The sequence below is a fragment of the Heloderma suspectum genome, chromosome 1, assembly GCF_057233095.1.
Source record: "Heloderma suspectum isolate Gila_16-S chromosome 1, 16-S_ref, whole genome shotgun sequence".
NCBI lineage: Eukaryota > Metazoa > Chordata > Lepidosauria > Squamata > Helodermatidae > Heloderma > Heloderma suspectum.
In genome coordinates, this window is record NC_139458.1 from 50240360 (window position 1) to 50259869 (window position 19510).

The 19510-nt window shown below is 43.0% G+C and overlaps 1 protein-coding gene across 1 annotated transcript in view; it reads left to right on the plus strand.

Annotated features, from left to right (window-relative positions):
* Positions 1–19510, plus strand: part of LTBP2 (latent transforming growth factor beta binding protein 2) — a 201775-nt gene that overhangs the window by 101026 nt on the left and 81239 nt on the right. The window contains exon 9 of the mRNA XM_084842380.1: positions 2758–2860. Coding sequence (XP_084698506.1) covers positions 2758–2860 — 103 coding nt within the window. The remainder of the gene's footprint in view (positions 1–2757; positions 2861–19510) is intronic.

A 19510-nucleotide genomic window follows, 5' to 3' on the forward strand; every position in this document is an offset into this window, starting at 1 on the left:
TTTTTACTCTATTCTATCTGCTCATTTACAGTATAGTTGACATTTATGGAGTGTGAGACTATGAATGCATGTGTGAACTATGAACATTTGCATGTGAATGTCTATGAAATGTCAATGTATGATGTATTATTTACTTAAAACATTTGCATCCCGCCTTTCCTTAAAAAGTCCAACTAACAGCTAACAACACAAGATAATGTGAAAAGCAATAAAAGCAATTAAACCACCTTCAACAAAAGCAAGCTGCAGAAAAAAATGAGATGGATAACAACAGGTAAAAACAATTTAAATAGAGGCAGCTTGCAAACATTAAAAACATTAAAGAGGGTCATTCAGATGATTTACACCACCAAGGAGAAAGTACAATTAGCATTAAAATTGTTCCAGGCGAAAGAGAATCAAGTAGAAAATGCCTTTCACTGCCGCCAGGGGTCATCAAGGAAGGGGTGAGGCAGGCTTTCTTAGGCAAGCACTGAGTCCCAGAACCTAGGCACAGCTACAGAAACTACTGTCTTCATCATCCCAGCAAAATATGGCTATGTCACATAAGGGCACCTCTGTTGATAAACTGAATGTGTGGACAAGCTCATATGGGAGTAAGTGGTGTATGGCTGTGTTTGAATGCTATCTTGCAATTGCTGGGCTTATGTGTAATGTAGGGCTACAACTTAGGGCAGATTGATATGGGCTGGATGTGTGTTTTGACATTTTTTTCTCCCTTGAGTAGACAGTGAGCGATTTCAGCATTTGCCCAAATATTAATTTTTTTATCAAATTGTCATATTTTAGTGTGCCACTAACCAGTCCATTTTGCAAGCTTTGCAGGGATGCAGCAAATTATAATCTGAGAGTGTGTGCTGAAATTGCATCAGTTCACACCTCATCTCAACACCTCACTTGAAGTGGTTGTATGAATTGTTCTCAAGATTCAAGAAGAGGTTTAAGAAATAATATTTTATTGCCCATTAGAGCATATCCACGTGGCTGCTTCTTGTATTCATGGTTTGGTGATGTAGCACACATGCAGGAATGTGGGAAGTGCCCATACTCTAGGCAGGTACCTTTTCCTTTCCCAGAAACCCTTTCATGCAAAGTGGGAAGCTATGTGTACACTTCCGTGGTCTGAAGCACTTCGCACTTGTTCAAAGAGCAAATCTGGTCTCCATAAATTAGGGCAGTGCAGATGGACCCTTAGGTGCAACCCACAGCTGCTACTTGACATACTTTGTACAGAGACTTTATTACTGTCGTTCTGTCTGTGTGTCTGTTTGAATTTCTCACACAATATACAGTCAAAGAATCTGAGTCCAAAGGGTGGCCTTTTTATAGCTACTCTATGATTTCAGTAAGAAATGGATAAAATGTAGGAAAAAAATTATCACTCCGTAAATGAATGCCTAATTTTCATGGAATGTTCATTTCCCTTGCACCTGATAGGGAATGTAAATTCACATGACTGAAATGGTTTAGCCCTTTTGTTGTCTCTTGTTGCATCTATGGAAACATACGGTTTAGAATAATACTTGGGTATTTTCTCTGTGTTACTATTGTTCATTTTTACAGAGAGTTTCAGGTGGCCATCTGTATCTTCTGCCTTTGCCATTTGAGTACTTTATTTCTGTAAATGTTTCTCCGAAGACTCATAGCTGGATTCTACTCAGTTTGGTGGTTAAGTACTCCAGTATCCACATCCAGACCAGTGAATTTGACAGCAGTCAGAAAGACTCTGCTCCATCCCAATTTCCCACGATTACTTTACTTAGCCAAGTAATTTTATGTGGATTTATTCTGCAAATTTGGTCTGAAACATTTAAACTGTAATAATAGGGTTGGAAAAATCCAGCCCAACACTCAGTATTTTTCTTAAGTGCTTGTCCATTGACTGACTGGTTTAGTGAAAGGAGGCACATTTAGACTTTACTTAGTCTTATCTGGAGTTCTGCAGGTAACTTCAAGGTAAGGTGAGCCAAAGTGGGGGAAGGAGCATCCTTGCTCTGTTCTTTTATTGTTCAGCTGGAGCAGGGTCTGCAGCTGAGCAGACTGGGTGATGGCTAAAAGCCTGGTCAGGAAGCATTTTTCTCTTCCGTTTCACTCTGAAGCCAAACGTATTGGAATGTGCACTGGGCACGTGGCCATTTTGGGGATGGACAGATGCCAGATTTGGCCTGTGGACTGTGATAGCTTAGCTCTAGTAGGGAAGACTGCAGTCCAGAGGGTCTTGTTGGGAGAGAAAGAGAGACTCATTAAGTAAATGAAAATACCTCGCCACAAATGTCCCCATGAGGTCTGGAATTTTGTACCCATCTCACTAGATAATAGATATAGGTCTGTGAACAGACATTTGTTTTATCTGAAAGCTTGTGATATCATCTCTGGGTCATGCTATGCTACTCAACCCTAATTGTAATACCCCATATCTAATATTAATACCCTAGCTTTCCAAGGGACAAAGACGTAGCCAAGCACTCATTTTCCTGCCTGCAAAACTGCTTACCATCTTAAAATACATCTGTGGCCCTGCAGGGAGTTTTGTTGCCTGAGATAGTATCTAAGGTTTAAAGTAGGCTCTTCTCTGTTAGCTGTAGTCTACTCCTCCACAAAACATAATGCTGGTACTTCTGCATTCCCCCGATTTTGGCTGGTCTAACTTTAGTCAAGAAAGACAGGAATGATGGACTGGGCCTAGTGTGTGATATCTTTTCCCCTGAGTATCGAAGGGACCAAATTCTGATGCTGCCTTTTCTCTTTCCTTTCAAGTGTGCTGGCCCATTGCTTGGTCTGGCCAAATATGAGGATTGCTGTGGCAGTGTGGGAGCCTTTTGGGGGGTCAGCAGGTGTATCCCATGCCCACTGAAACCAGGTAAGTGCTCTCTAGGTGGAAATGTCTGTCCGTTGCTAGTCTTCTTGTAGGGATTATTTATGAAACAGTACATGGATGGGACTGAACACAAACTGGCAATGATCCAACTGGAACATGAAGGGGACATCAGACACATTGAGTGCTTCCAGATGGAGGGTGTCGAGCACTAACACTCAAAAGGCATTGTGCAGCTATTCTGTCTTTTTTTTTCTTAATGGTTTTTTTCCTTGTAAGAAAAAGAATGGAAGAAGTAGTAGGAAAACACGGGAGGGCTACAAATTGATGATGATGTTTGAATCTCCCATAAAATTCTATGAATGAATAGTGCAATTGCACAGTAAAATCCTTGCCTGGAAGCACCTATAGACACACGGGATGGCCACTTATTTTAGGGACACTATTTCCTCTTTGAAATTATGTCTTTCCTGAATACCTTCGGGCCGGAGGAAGAACACGAAATGTGGTATGCTTAGTGATTCTTACTTGACTGCAGTGTTGGTTTAGGTGCCAGCAGAAATTGGTTTGACTTGGTTGCTGGCTCAAAGCTTTGCAGTCTCCCTACATACCACCTCTGTAAAACCCAAGGGCAGCCTGATGTTTGTTCTGTCTTAGAGACATTAAGCAAGAGAAAACTGGAAAATAATCATCATTTTAGGAGGTGTGGCTGCAGTTTGGCTGGTGAGATTGCATACTCAGCCTTATAGAGTTACGGGCCTGCTTTAGATGAGGGCTTGGCAGACACTCTGGAAATAACACTACATCAAACAATTGGCAGGATTGAATCTAGAGTCCATTCCAGGGGCATAGAAATCCAGCTCTGCATTTTCTTTTCCCAGTACCCAAAGAGATGCAGAGCAACTGTAGAGGATAGTTCAATTACTCTGTAAGGAGCATGTCATTTCCATTGGTTTATTCCATGATGTGCACTGGGGAGGATGTCATCCCATCTGGTGAATGGAGAAGGAAACTGACTGTGGGTCCTTCCAGACAGGTGGCTTCTAGTGCTCCCCAATTATTGCTCTTCTGCTGAAAGCTACATGTAGAATTGCATTTGGAGTTTTTTTGACATGCGCATCCCACTGTGTTCCATTGTGTGTGTGTGTGACATAGCTGTGTGGGTGAGGAAGGCACAATTCTGTTCAGTTTTAAAAATTTGCGCTAAAGCAGTAGTGGGACACAGAGAAGGACCTCTGAAGAAGATCTCAATAGGCCCTTCAGTACATATCTGAAGGCTGTGATAATTGGACTGTGTGCAATTGTTACAGTAGATCAGCTTTCATGCACACAGTTTTAATGTGCAAGATCATCAAAGGTAGGGAAGCTTTGATAACTACCACCTCTGCTGATTGTATGATTGGCATCTCCATGGCAAGAAGTTGTACATATGCACACACCAGCCAGCATTTTTAACAGCACTCACTGTGTGCTCTCCAATGTTGTGGGAGGTGCGGGGGGGGGGGAGCAGTAGGGAGGTGGCAGAGCAGAGAATTTGCTATGTGATGTCCACAATTCTGGCCAGCATTCAGAGGTAGTAGAAAGGGTGCTGTAATGTGCAGCCCAACTCTTACTTCAACATCAGAGGCTAGGATGCTCTGAGAAGTAGGAAGAGGAGCAAACTAGTTGTAGGATCCCACAATGAAAGTAAAGATGGCACTGACTTGATCTATATCCAGTGTCAGGCTAAGGCTTTGGCATGTTGGCCTTGTGCCTTTGCTGCCACTATGTGCGGAAGGACAAAGCCTGGTTGGAAGGATCATGCAAGTATCTCTCAAGCTGGCTTTTGTCCTGGCCAGTGCCCCAGCGCCCCCACCATAAGCGAATATTCATGGTGAGCAGCACTGCCTAGCACAAAAGGAATATGAAAGAGGCTCAAGGATGACATCTCACCTGGGTGAATCCTCAGGCTACGTGACAGCATGGTACACAGCCCTTTGGGATCTGCCAGCCTGCTTTGTACAGGGAGGGGTGCCTGACTGGCTGGAAGCAGTCTCTTGGGTTGCTGTTGGCCCAGTGATACCACTCTTCCCATAAAGCTTGCTCAGGGAGCACACACTGGTCTTGACTGATGAAGGGCTTTTCCACGTGATCAGTCAAAGCATGCCCCAATTGCATTTCAGCTTCTGTATAATTTTTCCACAATCTCCTGTTCAATGACAGTAGCAACATATTCCATAATTAAGGGCTGGGGGAAGCTTTGAAGAGGGGGAAATAACTGGGTAACTATTCAGTGTACATCCACTCAACCATTCACAAATCTGGCTAGATACATGCTGTAGTACAAGCGATGGGGAGACAAGCTTCCAAAGAATTAAGATTAAAAAAAAATCAACAAAAGGATCATACAGTTTGCAAGATGTTGCTATAGAAGGAGAGAAACTTTGCTGGTGTTTGCCCCTTTAAAATACTAGGTAAGTGCTTGCATGGTGTAGTAGTACAGAAAACAGCACAAAGCCGCCAAAATATATATATCAAGGTGGGAAAGTTGTATTTTTCATCATTAATTATATCACAAAAAATATCCAGATGTTCCAGTGACATTCGTGCAAGCACATTCTACGTAGCAGTCATAACAGTAATGAATAACACTATATTGGGGAAGTATTATATTTTCCCAGATGAGGAGGAAAGAAAGATATCCCCACAATAGACATGCAGTCTTGAAGAAAGACCTGACTGTGTGCAACAAATGAGTAACAAATGCATCTAGGGTTCAGAAAAGTGATTGTGCAGAAAGCCCTAAAATGGCTCTTGCATTCCACAAGTCAAAATCAGGTTTCAATCTGCTGATGAGCTGGTCCCTAGTGGGATGTGTGAAAAACAGCCCATGGTCCCAGGAAGGAATTGAAAGGGCAATCTCATGTGATCAAAGAACCAGCAGCCGTAATCGCTCAGACTGAAAAAGGACAGCTAATTCTGGTCTTGCATTTGCACACAAGCTCCCTCTGTCTGGGTCATGTTTAACCAGTTTGGAGTTTGCCAAAGGAGACTGTCCTGGCTCTTGTGTTCATCTTTATCCTTTCTAAGACCTGCTGAATAACAGAAAAAGCAGCCCTTCCGACACAATGGAGCTGATGACTACATTAGTCACAGGACTATCAAGGCCTATTCATACAACCCTGTGAGTCCAGGCCAGCTGTGATTTCTATCGTCCCAGCTGACTTTCTCCTCCTCTTCCTCATGCATCTCTTCTCATTGCCCCAATAATAACGGTGACGTCAAGGTTTCCACCTTCAGATTTGACATCAAGGTTATAAATGGTTCTGTCAAGCTTCATGGAGAGTACCTGTTGGTTGATCCATCATCTGTATGTCCAGAATTGCTTTTCCTTTCATTAGTCATTTGCTTCTTCTTGTTTACCAGCCTGCAAGTGACATCTCCAATGGCAACAAGCTCAGGGTGCCAAGAAGTGCCCTTAAAGAGCCAGTTACGATCATCTTAAGGTGAAATCTCCTTGATTACTGTTTGCCTGTATAAGTAGGCAAACAAGGTATGAAGAGCTATGGTTAAGACTTCTTATGGTGGGAAGGGGCCACAGCTCAGTGGTAAAATACATGTTTCAAAGGCATGAAGTCTCAGATTCAATCCCTGGCATCTCCAATTAAAGAGGATCTGAGGTACCACAGCTGGGAAAGACCTCTGCCTGAAGCATTGTAAAATGTTTGTTAGTCACAGTAGGCAATAGTGGGCTAGATAGACCAAAGGTCTGATTGATATGAAAAGTTTTCTTAGCATCAGCCCTAGTGCTCAGATTCACGAGCACAGAACTGCAGCTAGGGCAGTGGGTCCCATTACTGCACACTTGCCTGCTTCAGAAATGCACAGACTGTATGGTGCATTGTCTTTATCAAAGCATTCCTGATTATCATACAGCTCTGCTTTGGACTTGTTGTTACACCAGTTGATGCTTCAAGCTTATGTTCCTGTTCATGTTCTGGCATTGTAGATTTCATAAGAAACTCCTGTGTTTTGGTCTCTGGGGGTCAGATATGAGAACACTGGCATCAAAGCTGCCAAAATATTGCACGTACCACAAGCTATGGGGGAAAACTGTGTAGATACATACAGCTGGCTAAGGATAAGCATTACAAGCACAGACCATGTTTTTTACACATCAGATGACAGGCCTTTTCACTTTATTGTTGTCCCTAGAGTGAGAGCTTGCATGCTCCCCATGCCTTCCTTACCACAGGGAGATGGTAATGTTTAAATTGAACATTGGGATTGTACTGAGCCTGTGAGATAGAGCCCAAGTCTGAGCTCTCTCCCAGTCTGCGTCCAAGTACAATCGGGGGGAGGGGGGGGACACAAGTGAACAGGCCCTAAAAGGCATGTGTGAGGCTTTCTCGCACTATGTGTGCAAGATGTGAATGTTGTTCATTCAGGGTGGAAAAAAGAAACTAAATGTACAGTCCTGTTCAGCATAGGCTTTGCTTTTACACTGAAGATTGATTTAAGCATAAACCCATTTAAACTCCACATAGGAAAATGCCTGTAGAGAGCTACGGACACTGTTGTGGTTGTCTTTCTGCCTAGCAACACAGAATTATTAAAAGAATCTGAATTGAGTTGCATATTCTGGTGATAGGTACATGTTACATAGAGCAGAAATCAATCCATTATTTCCCTGAACTATTCATGCTGTTAACAACATTCCTGGTGTAGATAAGCATTTTCCTTTAAAAAAAATAGTCATGGGGTATTTAAAACCAAATGAAAAGCCTTTATATTTCATAGAAGTTAAGGCTAATGCCTACAATGGTCATAGATTTTCTGCCCAAGTTCAGACACTAGAGGTAGCTTTGTCCTGCCCCATAAGTTTTCAGACATGCTGCAATTGTCTCATTTTGCCCATCAGCCTAGGAGAAGTAGATAGTCAGTGTTGTCTTGAAAAAGGTCCCAGGTACTGCATAGGAAAGGATTGCCACATAGGCCTAAGGTCTCAGATAGCTTGCTAGCTTTTTTTCCTTCATCGCTGCCTCTGTACCTTTCCTTTCTGGTGAGACCCCAGAAGTCCCCAAAGGCCAAACCTTCATTTCAGGGATGACAGATGGTGTCCCAAGGGAGATAGTTTTCCGGAGATAATTACCTTGATCAGTAGCACAAACCAGTAGTGGCATGAACTGGAATACACCAGAAATGTAACAGTTAGTCAAATTATCGGGAAACACTTGGTGTGTCTGAAATGGGACTTCGAAAGGAACAGTTCCACACAGACAAAAAAAAGCATAAGATAGCACAGGAGATTAGGAAACTAACCGTCGTCAGCTATATATCAGGTTAGTCAGTAGATGGGCAAACTGTGAGTCCAAACCCAGAACATCTTTATAGTGTAAACCTAAATAATGGTGAGCCTGGAAGTCTTGGCTGAAGCCACTGCAATTAAACTTGTTTATGTCTATAGACTGTTGGCTTATCCACACAGAGGCATTTTGTCCCGTGATTTTACCGTGGCTTCTGCTTCCAGATTATTTGCAGGGTTTAGATAGGTTCCTTCACACAAATTTCCTGGTTTAGCAATTTCTATATGTTTCATTATACAGCTACTAGATGACACTGTTGTTATAGCACCACTTCCTCTTCACACGCTCAAATTCAATCCGATTCAAAGTGCTTCTTTTTATTAGATCATTATTTCCATTTCAAATTAACCTGCGGAAATGATCGGAAAGCATGGGAGAGGCGCTAGAGACTAACAATGTCATCTAAAGGACCTGCAACCTTCCATGGGTAACCAATCTCAGTTGCAGGATAAAAGCCCCATGTGGGGAAGCCCTATTTACCCTCAGACCATAGAATTATTTTTATTTATTTATTTAAAAGATTTGTATCCCGCCCTATATCATTAAGATCTCAGGGCAGCGTACAGATGAAATCAGTTTAAACAGTATAAAACAATAAATAATTTAAACACCTAAAAGCATATCAAGCTATTAAACAAGCTAATACCAATTAAAATCTAAAACAATAAAACAGTTAAAACAGTGTGCTTGAATGGGCAACTTCAGTATCAAGGGCCTTTCTATTTTCTGGAGTGGCCCAAGGCCCAGAAGCCATACTTTGCCATACAAACCAATCCCTTCATTGGTGATCATGCTCTATAATAATGTCAGTTCTTATGGTCAATAAAGTCTTCACAGTTATAGAGCATGTGGACTTGGGTATAACAGGGGTAGTAGGTGCAAAATCCAAAGAGAAATGTAATATTAGTGTGTGGAATACCCCTTTTCGATAATTTGAAGATCCTTTTCCTTGAAATTGAGGACACTTTTTTGATTACACCTTGATTAAAAATTTGGTAGGACAGCCAGTGGATCAAGCTCATGGGATGCCAGTTAGCCATCTCTACCTTAGGAAGCCCGTCAGTTTCACAGTCCAATTGGGCACTCATATATGCCACTTTTTCTTCTTGCTCCCTGTCCTATCCTCGTAGTGTTTCTGTTTTATTATGAAGCAGGTTTTCAAGCAACTTACAAATATCTTTCTCCCCTCACATTTTTCAAAGTTTTTGTCCTTGGCCTAGAGAGAGGAAATATTGTGAGTTGGAAAGGGTAGTTTTGAGTATGGTATTCAGTGCATTCCCTGAACAGACCTCCCACTGAGTCAGCCAGAGTTGGCAAAGAGGTGGCAGATTGTCCAAATTAAGCTAGAGTCATTGAGAAATGTTGAATAATTTTACAAGCTCCACACCATTCTTTATGCTAGAATAGAAAACATTGTGAAAACCTAATCCTTGCCCATCTTCTCTGGGATAATGATAAAGATGACTCAGATAAAATACTGAACATAGCTAATGAAGCCTCTAAAAGGACTGTCTCCAATGAAGTGGCTCTGTGGTACCCCAGAGACTGCTCAACTCATGCTGTGGGGCAAGTTTAAGCGGGAAAGTGAGTTGATTCCATGGAAATAGTGCTTTTCATTAAGTATGCATTTATGCAAGTCTTTTCATCCAGTGGAATTTCAGCATGATTTAGGGGTGAGTTACTCATCACTCTCTTTGGAGCAGTCCCCAAAAATTTGGAAGAGACTCTACTTCTCTAAAAGGGCCAGCAAATGGTCTGCATTGAATGTATACTTATTGTGTCAACTTTCTGTTAGCTTACAAGTCTTTGCTAGCGGAATGCAGCTGGAGGTCCTTCACTAATTGTTCTACAGTGCATAGAAGCGTAACCAAGCAATGTTAATTGCTTAAGTGGAGTTCCTTGAATGGAAACTTATCCCAGACACCAAAGCTGTTAGAGGCTTTTTGAGGGGACCCTTGAATCTATGTGACCAGAAATCTATATGCCACTATAGAATCATATCATTCGGAGGGACTAAAAGATCATCCATTCCAAACCTCTCTTTCTCCCAAACATCCACACAGTTACCCAGTTTGGAGCCCCTGGGCATCCAAGCAATTTTAGGCCTGCTGTGAATGTAAAGCTGCATCTTATTAAGAAAGAATGCAGCTTACTGGGGCTCAGCAGTCTTTACTTAACTGTTCAGCTAGATGGCTAACTAGTTGTCCAAGTGACTCTCCCTCCCAGGGAAATGCCAAACTCACCAGCTTCATGTGCCTCACAGCAAGCAAACTGAATATGCGGCATAAATACACTCTTAAACTATAATGAGCCAAAAGCCCAGAGGCAGGTGCTTTCCTATTCTCCTTTGTACAGTTTTCCCAGTTGTTGCTCCTGGTTGAAGCAACTGGGCCCATAGCAAATCAAGCCTCTTTTTTAATCTTAGTTTTCTGATTATAACTTCTGTTTCAAATGCTCCTATTACTTTCTAGGCTTTAATATCAATAATGTAATATTCTTGTTTCAACAGCCAGGCACAGTAATGGACTCATGCCACTTTGAGAAATGTCAGTGTCTCATCTTTTTAGTTGTTGTGTTGTTATTGTGTTGTTATTGTTTTGCATTTGTTTTCTATGTTTGTTTTCCCATCATGGGCTGTGTCCTGCTTTATGGTAATGGATTGTACCACACCCTAATATGTTAAAAGAGAGACACACGCTCCAGAACACAGATAGATTCCCTTTTGTGGACCTAATTTCATGTCAGTGGGGCTCTTCTGCTGTGGTGGGCCACATTAGGTAGCAACACTGTGATCAGCGCCAAATGGCTTTGGGCTGCCATTTTAATTTCCCACAATGCCCACAGTGTAACGTAGTTCCGAGGCTTTGTGGAAAATGGTAGTTTCCACTGGGGGCTGCCATTTTGATTTCGCACAATGCCCCTGAGCGATACCATATCAGGTCACTGCGGGAAATTACAAGAGCAGCTCTCAGACACCGCTCTCCAGCATAGAAAGCCCAGGACAGATGTGAGAGACTGCTGGGATGTGGGGACTGCAGCAGCTCCCAAGAGTGCTGTGTGTTGATATTGGGTCTGCTGCATTCACAATTATATTTCTTCAGAGTTAATCAAGATAAGCTGCATTAAATTAAACCAGGCTGAATGCCAAGGTAGTTTCTGTCTCAGAGGCCAACATTTTAGCAAGCCAAAACACTAGCCCATTCCTGTGCTCTTACGAGCCATAGAATGAGTATTACAACAGTGGTACCCGTCCCCACTTTCTCAGTCACTGCTGCTGCATATTCTGAGTGAGCATCTTGGGTCCCTTCTATTCTCTACTCTATGTGTTTTTTCTCCAAGTAATAGTACCTTTTTCTCTTGCTGGAACCTGCCTTCGCTCCTTAGGGAGGCCTCCAGTTTGTCATCTATAGGCAATTCACTGTTTTCTGACTGTGATACCTGGCTCAGTTCCATTGCCTTGCTGTTAGCAATGGATCACAACCCCCAGAGCAACCTTGGTGGCCCCCTACAGAGATAAACTGTGACAATTAAAATGATTTCTAGTACGCGGCTACTTCAATAGGGCCTGCGCGCGCGCGCACCCCCCCCCCCCCGCTCCAGCGGTGTTGTTTGTAGCTACTCAGCATTCACAGCAATGACTGTGTTCTGGCTTCTGTTAGCCCTCAGGCCTTACTCTTTCATATGCAGCTGCCTTCACTGATGTAAGGCGCTTGGAGTACTGTGGCAGACAAGTAGCCTAGAACCATATGCATCAAAGTGTGCGGCAAGCACCAAGTGTATTTGCAAACAAGTTCTTCTAATTGAGAGCTTGGTGCCCTGAGGGCTCCTGAGGAGTGGCATGTACACATGCAGTATCTTAAATGCTTTGGAAGTTGGCTAGGACAGGATCCTCACGCCCAGTTCAGAGTTTACACTGAAACTGCCATTACTTATCCCTGTCCAAAGCTCGCTCTTGAAGTTGGTGGAAAAAAATCCAGCTTAGAAGCTATGGCAAACCTAGACAGCATAGTAAGAAGTAGAGACATCACCTTGCTGACAAAAGTTCGTATATCAAAGCTATGGTTTTCCCAGTAGCAATGTTTGGCTGTGAGAGCTGGACTATATGGAAGGCTGAGCGCCGAAGAATTGATGCTTTCGAACTGTGGTGCTGGAGAAGACTCTTACGAGTCCCCTGGACTGCAAGGAGGTCAAATCAGTCCATCCTAAAGGAAATCAACCCTGACTGCTCATTGGAAGGACAGATACTGAAGCTGAAGCTCAAATATTTTGGCCACCAAATGCAAAGAGAAAAGTCACTGGAAAAGACCCTGATGCTGGGAAAGATTGACGGCAAAAGGAGAAGGGGACGGCAGAGGATGAGTTGGCTAGATAGCATCACCGATGCAATGAATATGAACTTGAGCACACTCCGGGAGAGAGCGCAGGACAGGAAGGCCTGGTGTGCTATGGTCCAGGGGGTCACGAAGAGTCGGACACGACTGAACGACTGAACAACTACAACAACATGCCATATAATCTGCAAGTGAATGTATCTCACTCTGGCTCAGATCCTAAGACAATTTAACACCAGGAAGTTCACAGAAGGAAAGTTTCCTGTCCCCATCTCCCTCCTGCAGTTCCTTGTGCCGCATGAAAAACCTGTCCAGTGAGTTGGGGGCCCTCCTGGACAATATTGGATGGGGTGCAGGGAGTTGCTGGGGGTGGTGGGAATCTCCCCAAATTTTGTCTGGTTTGGAGTAATTCCCCCCTCCCCCATCCATACCACCCCCATCTGAGGTACCTTCAGCAGGGAGAGGAGGGCATGGGAAACTTTCCATCTGTGAACTTCCTTAAGTTACCTTAGCTTAGGATCCAAGCCTCTGTGATCAACACAAATTCAGAATGAAATCTTATGCATGTTTAGACAGAAAAAAGCTCTACTAGCAGTTGAGGACTTTTTTCTGTCTAAATGTGCATAGAATTGCACCCTTAATGCATTACTTTGCCCAACTTACTAAGTAGAGAGGTCCAATGGTTAGGGCAAAGCCTTAAGAATCAGAAGCCCAGCAGTCAGTCAGGGACCTGCAGTTGACACTGCTTAAGCTGCTCATGCTAGTGTCTTTGTTTCATGTTCTGTCATTTCTCTATTGGGGATGGATTTTTTCAAATAGATTTATGTAAAACTTCCACATTGACCCAGTTCACATGATCATGGTGGTCCACTGTGGTTTGTTTTTGAATATTCAAGCTGCAGCTTGTCATGTCATCCGAACTCAGGCAGCAGGGGTTGTCCAAGGGTTAAACAACCCTCTCATAACCCATGGGCTGTGCTAGGGTAATGCGAGGATTGTTTAACCCTCACACAACACCTGCCATCTGGGTTTGGATGACACGCAGCTTGAATATACAAAATGGCCACTGGCATGCTCCTCAGCCCACTGTGGTTTAGCCACTGTAGCTTATTTGATGGTGAAAACCAGCCCATTAGGTCACTGGTTTGGACTCAAACCCTTCAGTGTAGCTGCTGCTGTAAGGCAAAGGAAGAAAATAAGGATGAAAAAGAACATGACATTATTACTGGAAGATGCAGGCTCATTAGCTATTTGAAATAATCAAGATGTTAGTTTTGTCCAATTATAAAACGGCAACAACCAAAGCAATCAAGGGAGAGGATTGTAACATTTACTGTAAATATGACTGCCATCAAAAAGAAGAACCCATAGAAAGCCCTTCCAGGAGATAAATGAATTCCAGACTGTAGGAATTGAGTGCAGTTGTTTATTTCAGTTCAATGGCATTGCTTTCTGTCTAGCTAATGATACAGTATATGAAATCTTTATGGCAGCTTGAAAGCTAGCTTGATGGACTTCAGATCTCCAGTGAATTATCTTCTTTCTAAAGTTTAAAAAATATTTTATGAAATATTTTAACAAAGCTTATGTACTGTGAAGACCAGTGTCTCAAGTTTAAGGCCCTGAATGGTGTACTTTCTCCCTTCTCTCCTGGGTTCCAATTGTGCCTATCCTCCCAATGAAATGACCGATCTTTCCCCTTCTCTTTGTGTCAAGCAGCCCTAGCTTGGGGTCAGTTTGCTTGCAGACATAGCAGAGACTAACATGGCAGTGAATTGACCCTGGGGAAATGAGTTACTCTCCAAGCGGTGTAAGTGGAGTCCTGGTCTTTGGCCACCTGCAGATCACTGGCACGTAAAACAAAGCCTACTGTTCATAAATCTGGCAATAAAGCTAGGCTCAAAGGTTACATCATTTAAACCCTTAGCCAAGCCTGATATCCCACTTTCTCCCAAGGAAGGATCTCTCAGCTGCCTGTTAGTCTAAGTCACATTTCCTTTTCTGGAGAGAATTATAAACAGACACACACAGAGTGAGAAGCCCTAATCCTTTCTGGCTGCCTCTACAGATCCAGTCACCAACTGTGCTTAGTCAGAGCATCCCACTTGTTTTCTTCGAGTGACTTCTTCCTTATTCACATTCAAGTCCAGGATTCCAGAGCCACAGGGTCAGATGATCTGGAATGGGGGAATGATAAGGTCATCTGCAATTCTCCTTCAGGCCTTGTTTTAATGACTTCACTCTCTCCAGACCATTGTTGAGTACAGTGTCATCACATTTATGGAAGGAAATGCTTGAGTAGCTAAGCCCAAGCTTGAACATTAGTATAGGTGTAGGTAACTTGGTGCCCACCAGATATTTTAGAATATAACTCCCATTAACCCCAGCTAGCATGCCCAATGGTCAGGGTTGCCTGCCTGTGGTCTAGATTAAAGGTGACTACCTTGTGGCATGGGTGCCTCAAATGTCACAGTCAGCAGACATTTGTACTCTTCTGGACAGGACCAGGAGCATCAGGTGTCTCCAGTGTAGTAGATTAGAAGCAAAATCATGTCAAGGCACAGGGTTTATATATTGTAGTGGTAAGTAGAGTGGCATCATTTCATACTTTGGATATAGTTTCTGACATGCTTGTCCCCCAAAAGTTGGCCACCTGTGGTTTTTCTTGTCTGCTACAGATGGAGTGCAGCTAATCCACTAGTCCAGACATCACATTTTAGGACTGATTCACACAACTGTGTTCATGAGGTGGGGCATGTATGGGTTACTCTCATTGTGTGGTGACTGCTGCAACTGAAGATACATGTAGATGTGGATCACAGAGCAAACACAGAGGGAAGAGGAAGTGGGTTGTATATGATGAGTGCAAAAACAGACCATATAATCACTTACATTGAAATGTATATGTAAGTATAACGTGTATATGTTAGTCTAAAATCTGTTCTTCAGTATGTATATAAACAAACTGGTAGATTGATGAGGGAAGGGCTGTAGCTCAATGGCAGAGCATATGCTTTGCATGCAAAGCATTCCAGGTTCTGTCTCTGGCATCTCCAGGTAGGGCAGGAAAAGCCTCCAGTATGAAACCCTGGAAAACTGCCAGTCAGTTTAGATCAGGGATGGGTAACTTGTAGTCTTCCAGATATTTTGGCCTACAACTATCAGCCCTAGCCAGCATAGCCATGGTGATGGATCATGGGAGTTGTAGGCCAAAACATCTGGAGGGCCACAAGTTGTTCACCCCTGGTATACATCGGAGTGGGAAGAAGATAGATCTCCAGATGTTTTGGACCAACTCCCAGAAGCCCCAGCCAGTACTGGCCAATGGTCAGGAATGCTGGGAGTTGAAGTCCAAAACATCTGGAGATCTACTTTCTGTCCACCCCTCATGTAGATAATATGAAACTAGATGGATGAATGGTCTCACTCAGTATAAAGGTTTCGTATTTTCCTTCTAATTTTCTTCAGTTCTTCAGGCTGCAATTTTGAACATGCTTAATAGTAAGCCCCATTGAACATAAGAACATAATATAAGAATATAAACTCTTTTGGATCAGGCCAAAGGTCTGTCTAATCCAGCATCATATTTCCCACAGTGGCCTATGGGAAGCCCCAAAGCAGAATATAAGAGCAATTGCCTACTCCTATTGTTATTCCCCGCTTACTGGTATTTAGAGGCCTGGTGCCTTTGAACCTGGAGGTAGCATATAACCATTCTCCATGAATTTGTCTGATCCCCTTTTAAACCTGTCCAGGTTGGCCATCATTACATCCTGTGGTAGCGAATTCTATAGCTCAAGTATAGTTTACATTTCTATAGTTCCGTAGTTTAAGGATCATCCCATGAAACTGATTGGTGGGAGATTCAGGACAGATAAAAAGAAATACTTCTTTGCGCAGTGCATAGTTACACTATAGAATTCATTTCCACAAGATGTAGTGATAGCCACCAATTTGGATGGCTTTAAAAGGGGATTGGACAAACTCATGATGGAGAAGGCTATCAATGGCTACCAGTTCTGATGGCTATATGCTGCCTCCAGTATCAGAGGCAGTATGCCTATGTACACCAGTTGCTGTGGAACGTGGGTAGGAGGGTGCTGTTGCACTCATGTCCTGCTTGTGGGTTTCCCATCGGGAGCTGACTGGCCACTGTGTGAACAAAATGCTGACTAGATGGACTCTTGGTCTGATCCAGCATGGCTCTTCTTATGTCCTTAAGTATGCACTGTGTGAAGAAGTACTTCCTTTTGTTTGTTCTGAATCTCTCACCATTCAGCTTCATTGGGTTCTAATATTATGACATAAGGAGAAAAACATCTCTTTCTCTACTTTTTCCAGATCATACATAATTTTATACATGTCTGTCATGTCTCCTTTACTCACCTTTTTTCTAAACTAAATAGCCCCAGATAAGCTTTCCTCAACAGGAATTGTTCCAGCTCCCTGATAATTTTGGTTGCCCTTTTCTGCACCTCTTCCAATTTACAATATTTTTTTTTTAGATGTGGTGACCAGAATGGTCCACTGGTCATGGTGAGACTTGTTTCTGAGTCAATCTGCATAGAATTGTGCTGCACATTAACCATTCTACCTTCACTCATGCTTTGCCCAACATTTACTTCAAAAATCACTTTAGTTCACTTCAAAATATGGCACTGGAGTTTTTCTGGAATTTATTGGCTTGCTTATACTCACCTATAAAATGGTTTTGAGAGGTTTAATTGTGCATGTTGCCAGCCATTTAAAAACCCATAGATCTATTTTAAGCAACTATTTAAAATTCTCTAGAGTGAGTCAGGAAACATGTGTAGCCAAGGCTGTGAGAACCTTGTAAAAAAAAAAAATGGGGGAAAGGTATTAAATGAGCCCTGGGCTGTTACACCAGCACCTAATCAGGAGCCTGTGTCATTCCTTCCACTTTCATTTCCCTTATCACATGCCACTCAGGGAGCAGGGGGGAATGACACATGAGCACAGAATTTAAGAATGGCAGTCACAGGTGGTGTAACTGCACAGTGTTGGCAACACCTGACCTTAACAGTAGTTGGAAACTGTCAATGTGGACATTATTTTAGGCTCTTTCTTGCAGGGCCTGGGTGAGTCTCATACTTCTTCATTCGCATATTGCTTTCATGTGTGAAAATGTCTCAAACTAGCACTGATGGTGGGAAGTTCGCAACTGCTCTTACAGGGCCACTCTGCTTTGGAAGAGTACATTTAGCAGAATATGGTTATTTACAGCAGGGGAGGGGGCATGGCCCTCCGCTTAATTAATTTGCTCCTCAGTGTCATCTGTTTTCTGGACACTGTGGGCCCACCCTCTCTCTAGGAACCTCTCCTCAGGGAATCACTACTTCCCATTCATATGTGTGTATGTGAACAAGAGGTAGAAAAGGGACAGGGTAGGACAAGAGAGTGAAAAATCTATGGAATGCTGTACTCTGGTTCCACCCAGCATCAGCTGCAGCTCTCAACTGATTTTTCCCATAAATCAGTGGCCCTTCATAGGAAAAAGTTTCCCCACCCATGAATTACAGGTCAGGTAGGTATTAAAAGAGTGTAGAAACAAGCACATAGGCAGAACCAGATTCACATTGGGCCGGTTTGCATGATACAGCCAGCTCATCGAGGGTTATTTAATCCAAGATGAACAACAGCACATGCCAAACATGTGCGGCCACCATTTTGAATATGCAGCCCCTGATCTGGGCAGTCAGAGGTTGCACCATGTCATGCGAACCCGGCCATCATGGGCAAGGATTAAACAACCCTCACATAACCCTACTGGGCAGTTATGTGAGGGCTGCTTAGCCCTCAAATAATCCACAATGGCTGGGGTCGTATGATATATTCAAAACAGCATATTAAAAACGGCAGTTGCACACACCCAGCATGCACTGCGGCTCATCATGGGTTAAATAACCTGACCTGACTGTGTTGTGCAACCCAAGTCCCCATCATTAGTCAAAGAGGTCCTAAATCCTAAACCAACTTGCTGGCCTATCTAACCTTCTACTGTTTAGCTCTCCTGACATGCTTTCTTCCAGAGAAGGCAAAACTGATTTCCATTTCCCACCTGGGCAAATGGGTGTGACCAATCAGCCTAACTGGTAAGCCATTGCTCATAATAATACTATTAATGGGTAGGTGGGAACCCCAAATCCCACTCTTTATTATCAGGTTGCAGTACAGTGTTAAGGCTACTGTGCTGGCATGGATAGCAGGAATTATGATATGATTACCTTTATTATGTAGCAAACCTTCTGCAACCTACTGTACCTTTGCAAATCGGAAAGGTGTGACAACATCTGCATAAGTCCCACTGAATGGAAGTTGCTCAGGGGCACATCTGGAATCTTGGGGCTGTTCTAGTTGGATTTTTACACAACAAATACAAATATTTTATTCTTTGGTTGCTGAGGATCCAGGATCCTCAAGGAAGCAATTCTGTTGCATGGAGCTCACGTTTTCCAATTACTCTAGTCATAACATTGAGCATCTCTACAGCAGTCTAAAATCCTGCATTTAAAATGGGGCTTTCTGCTTCTGTTTTAAATGCAGGATCACAATGGACTCCCTTTACACATGCTTCCTTTCCCCCCACCCCTTTCCCCCTCCTTCTCCTCATATCTGAGTCTTCCTTTATCTTTCATTGATCTCACTCCTCTTTTCGTGGCTTTTCCTCTTTTCACAGAGGGAACTCAAGCGGAACTCAAGCATGGTAATTTGATAGCTCACTATCTCCAATCTATCTAAAAATGGAATAAAGGTCATTTAGTGCAGGAGACGTCCTGGAGAATGACGGCGCCATCTAAAGGGCCTGCAAACTTCAGTGAGTGAGCAATCTCAATAGCCAGATAAAAGCTTCATGAGAAGAAGCCCGTTATGTCATGGGGGGGGGGGAATCCCCCAAATCCAAAGAATTATTTGGATTCTGGGACAAGGACATTTGGATTCCTGGAAGATGGGCTGTTGGCAAGGGACGGGTTGCACCTCCCAAAGGATGGGAAGAATGT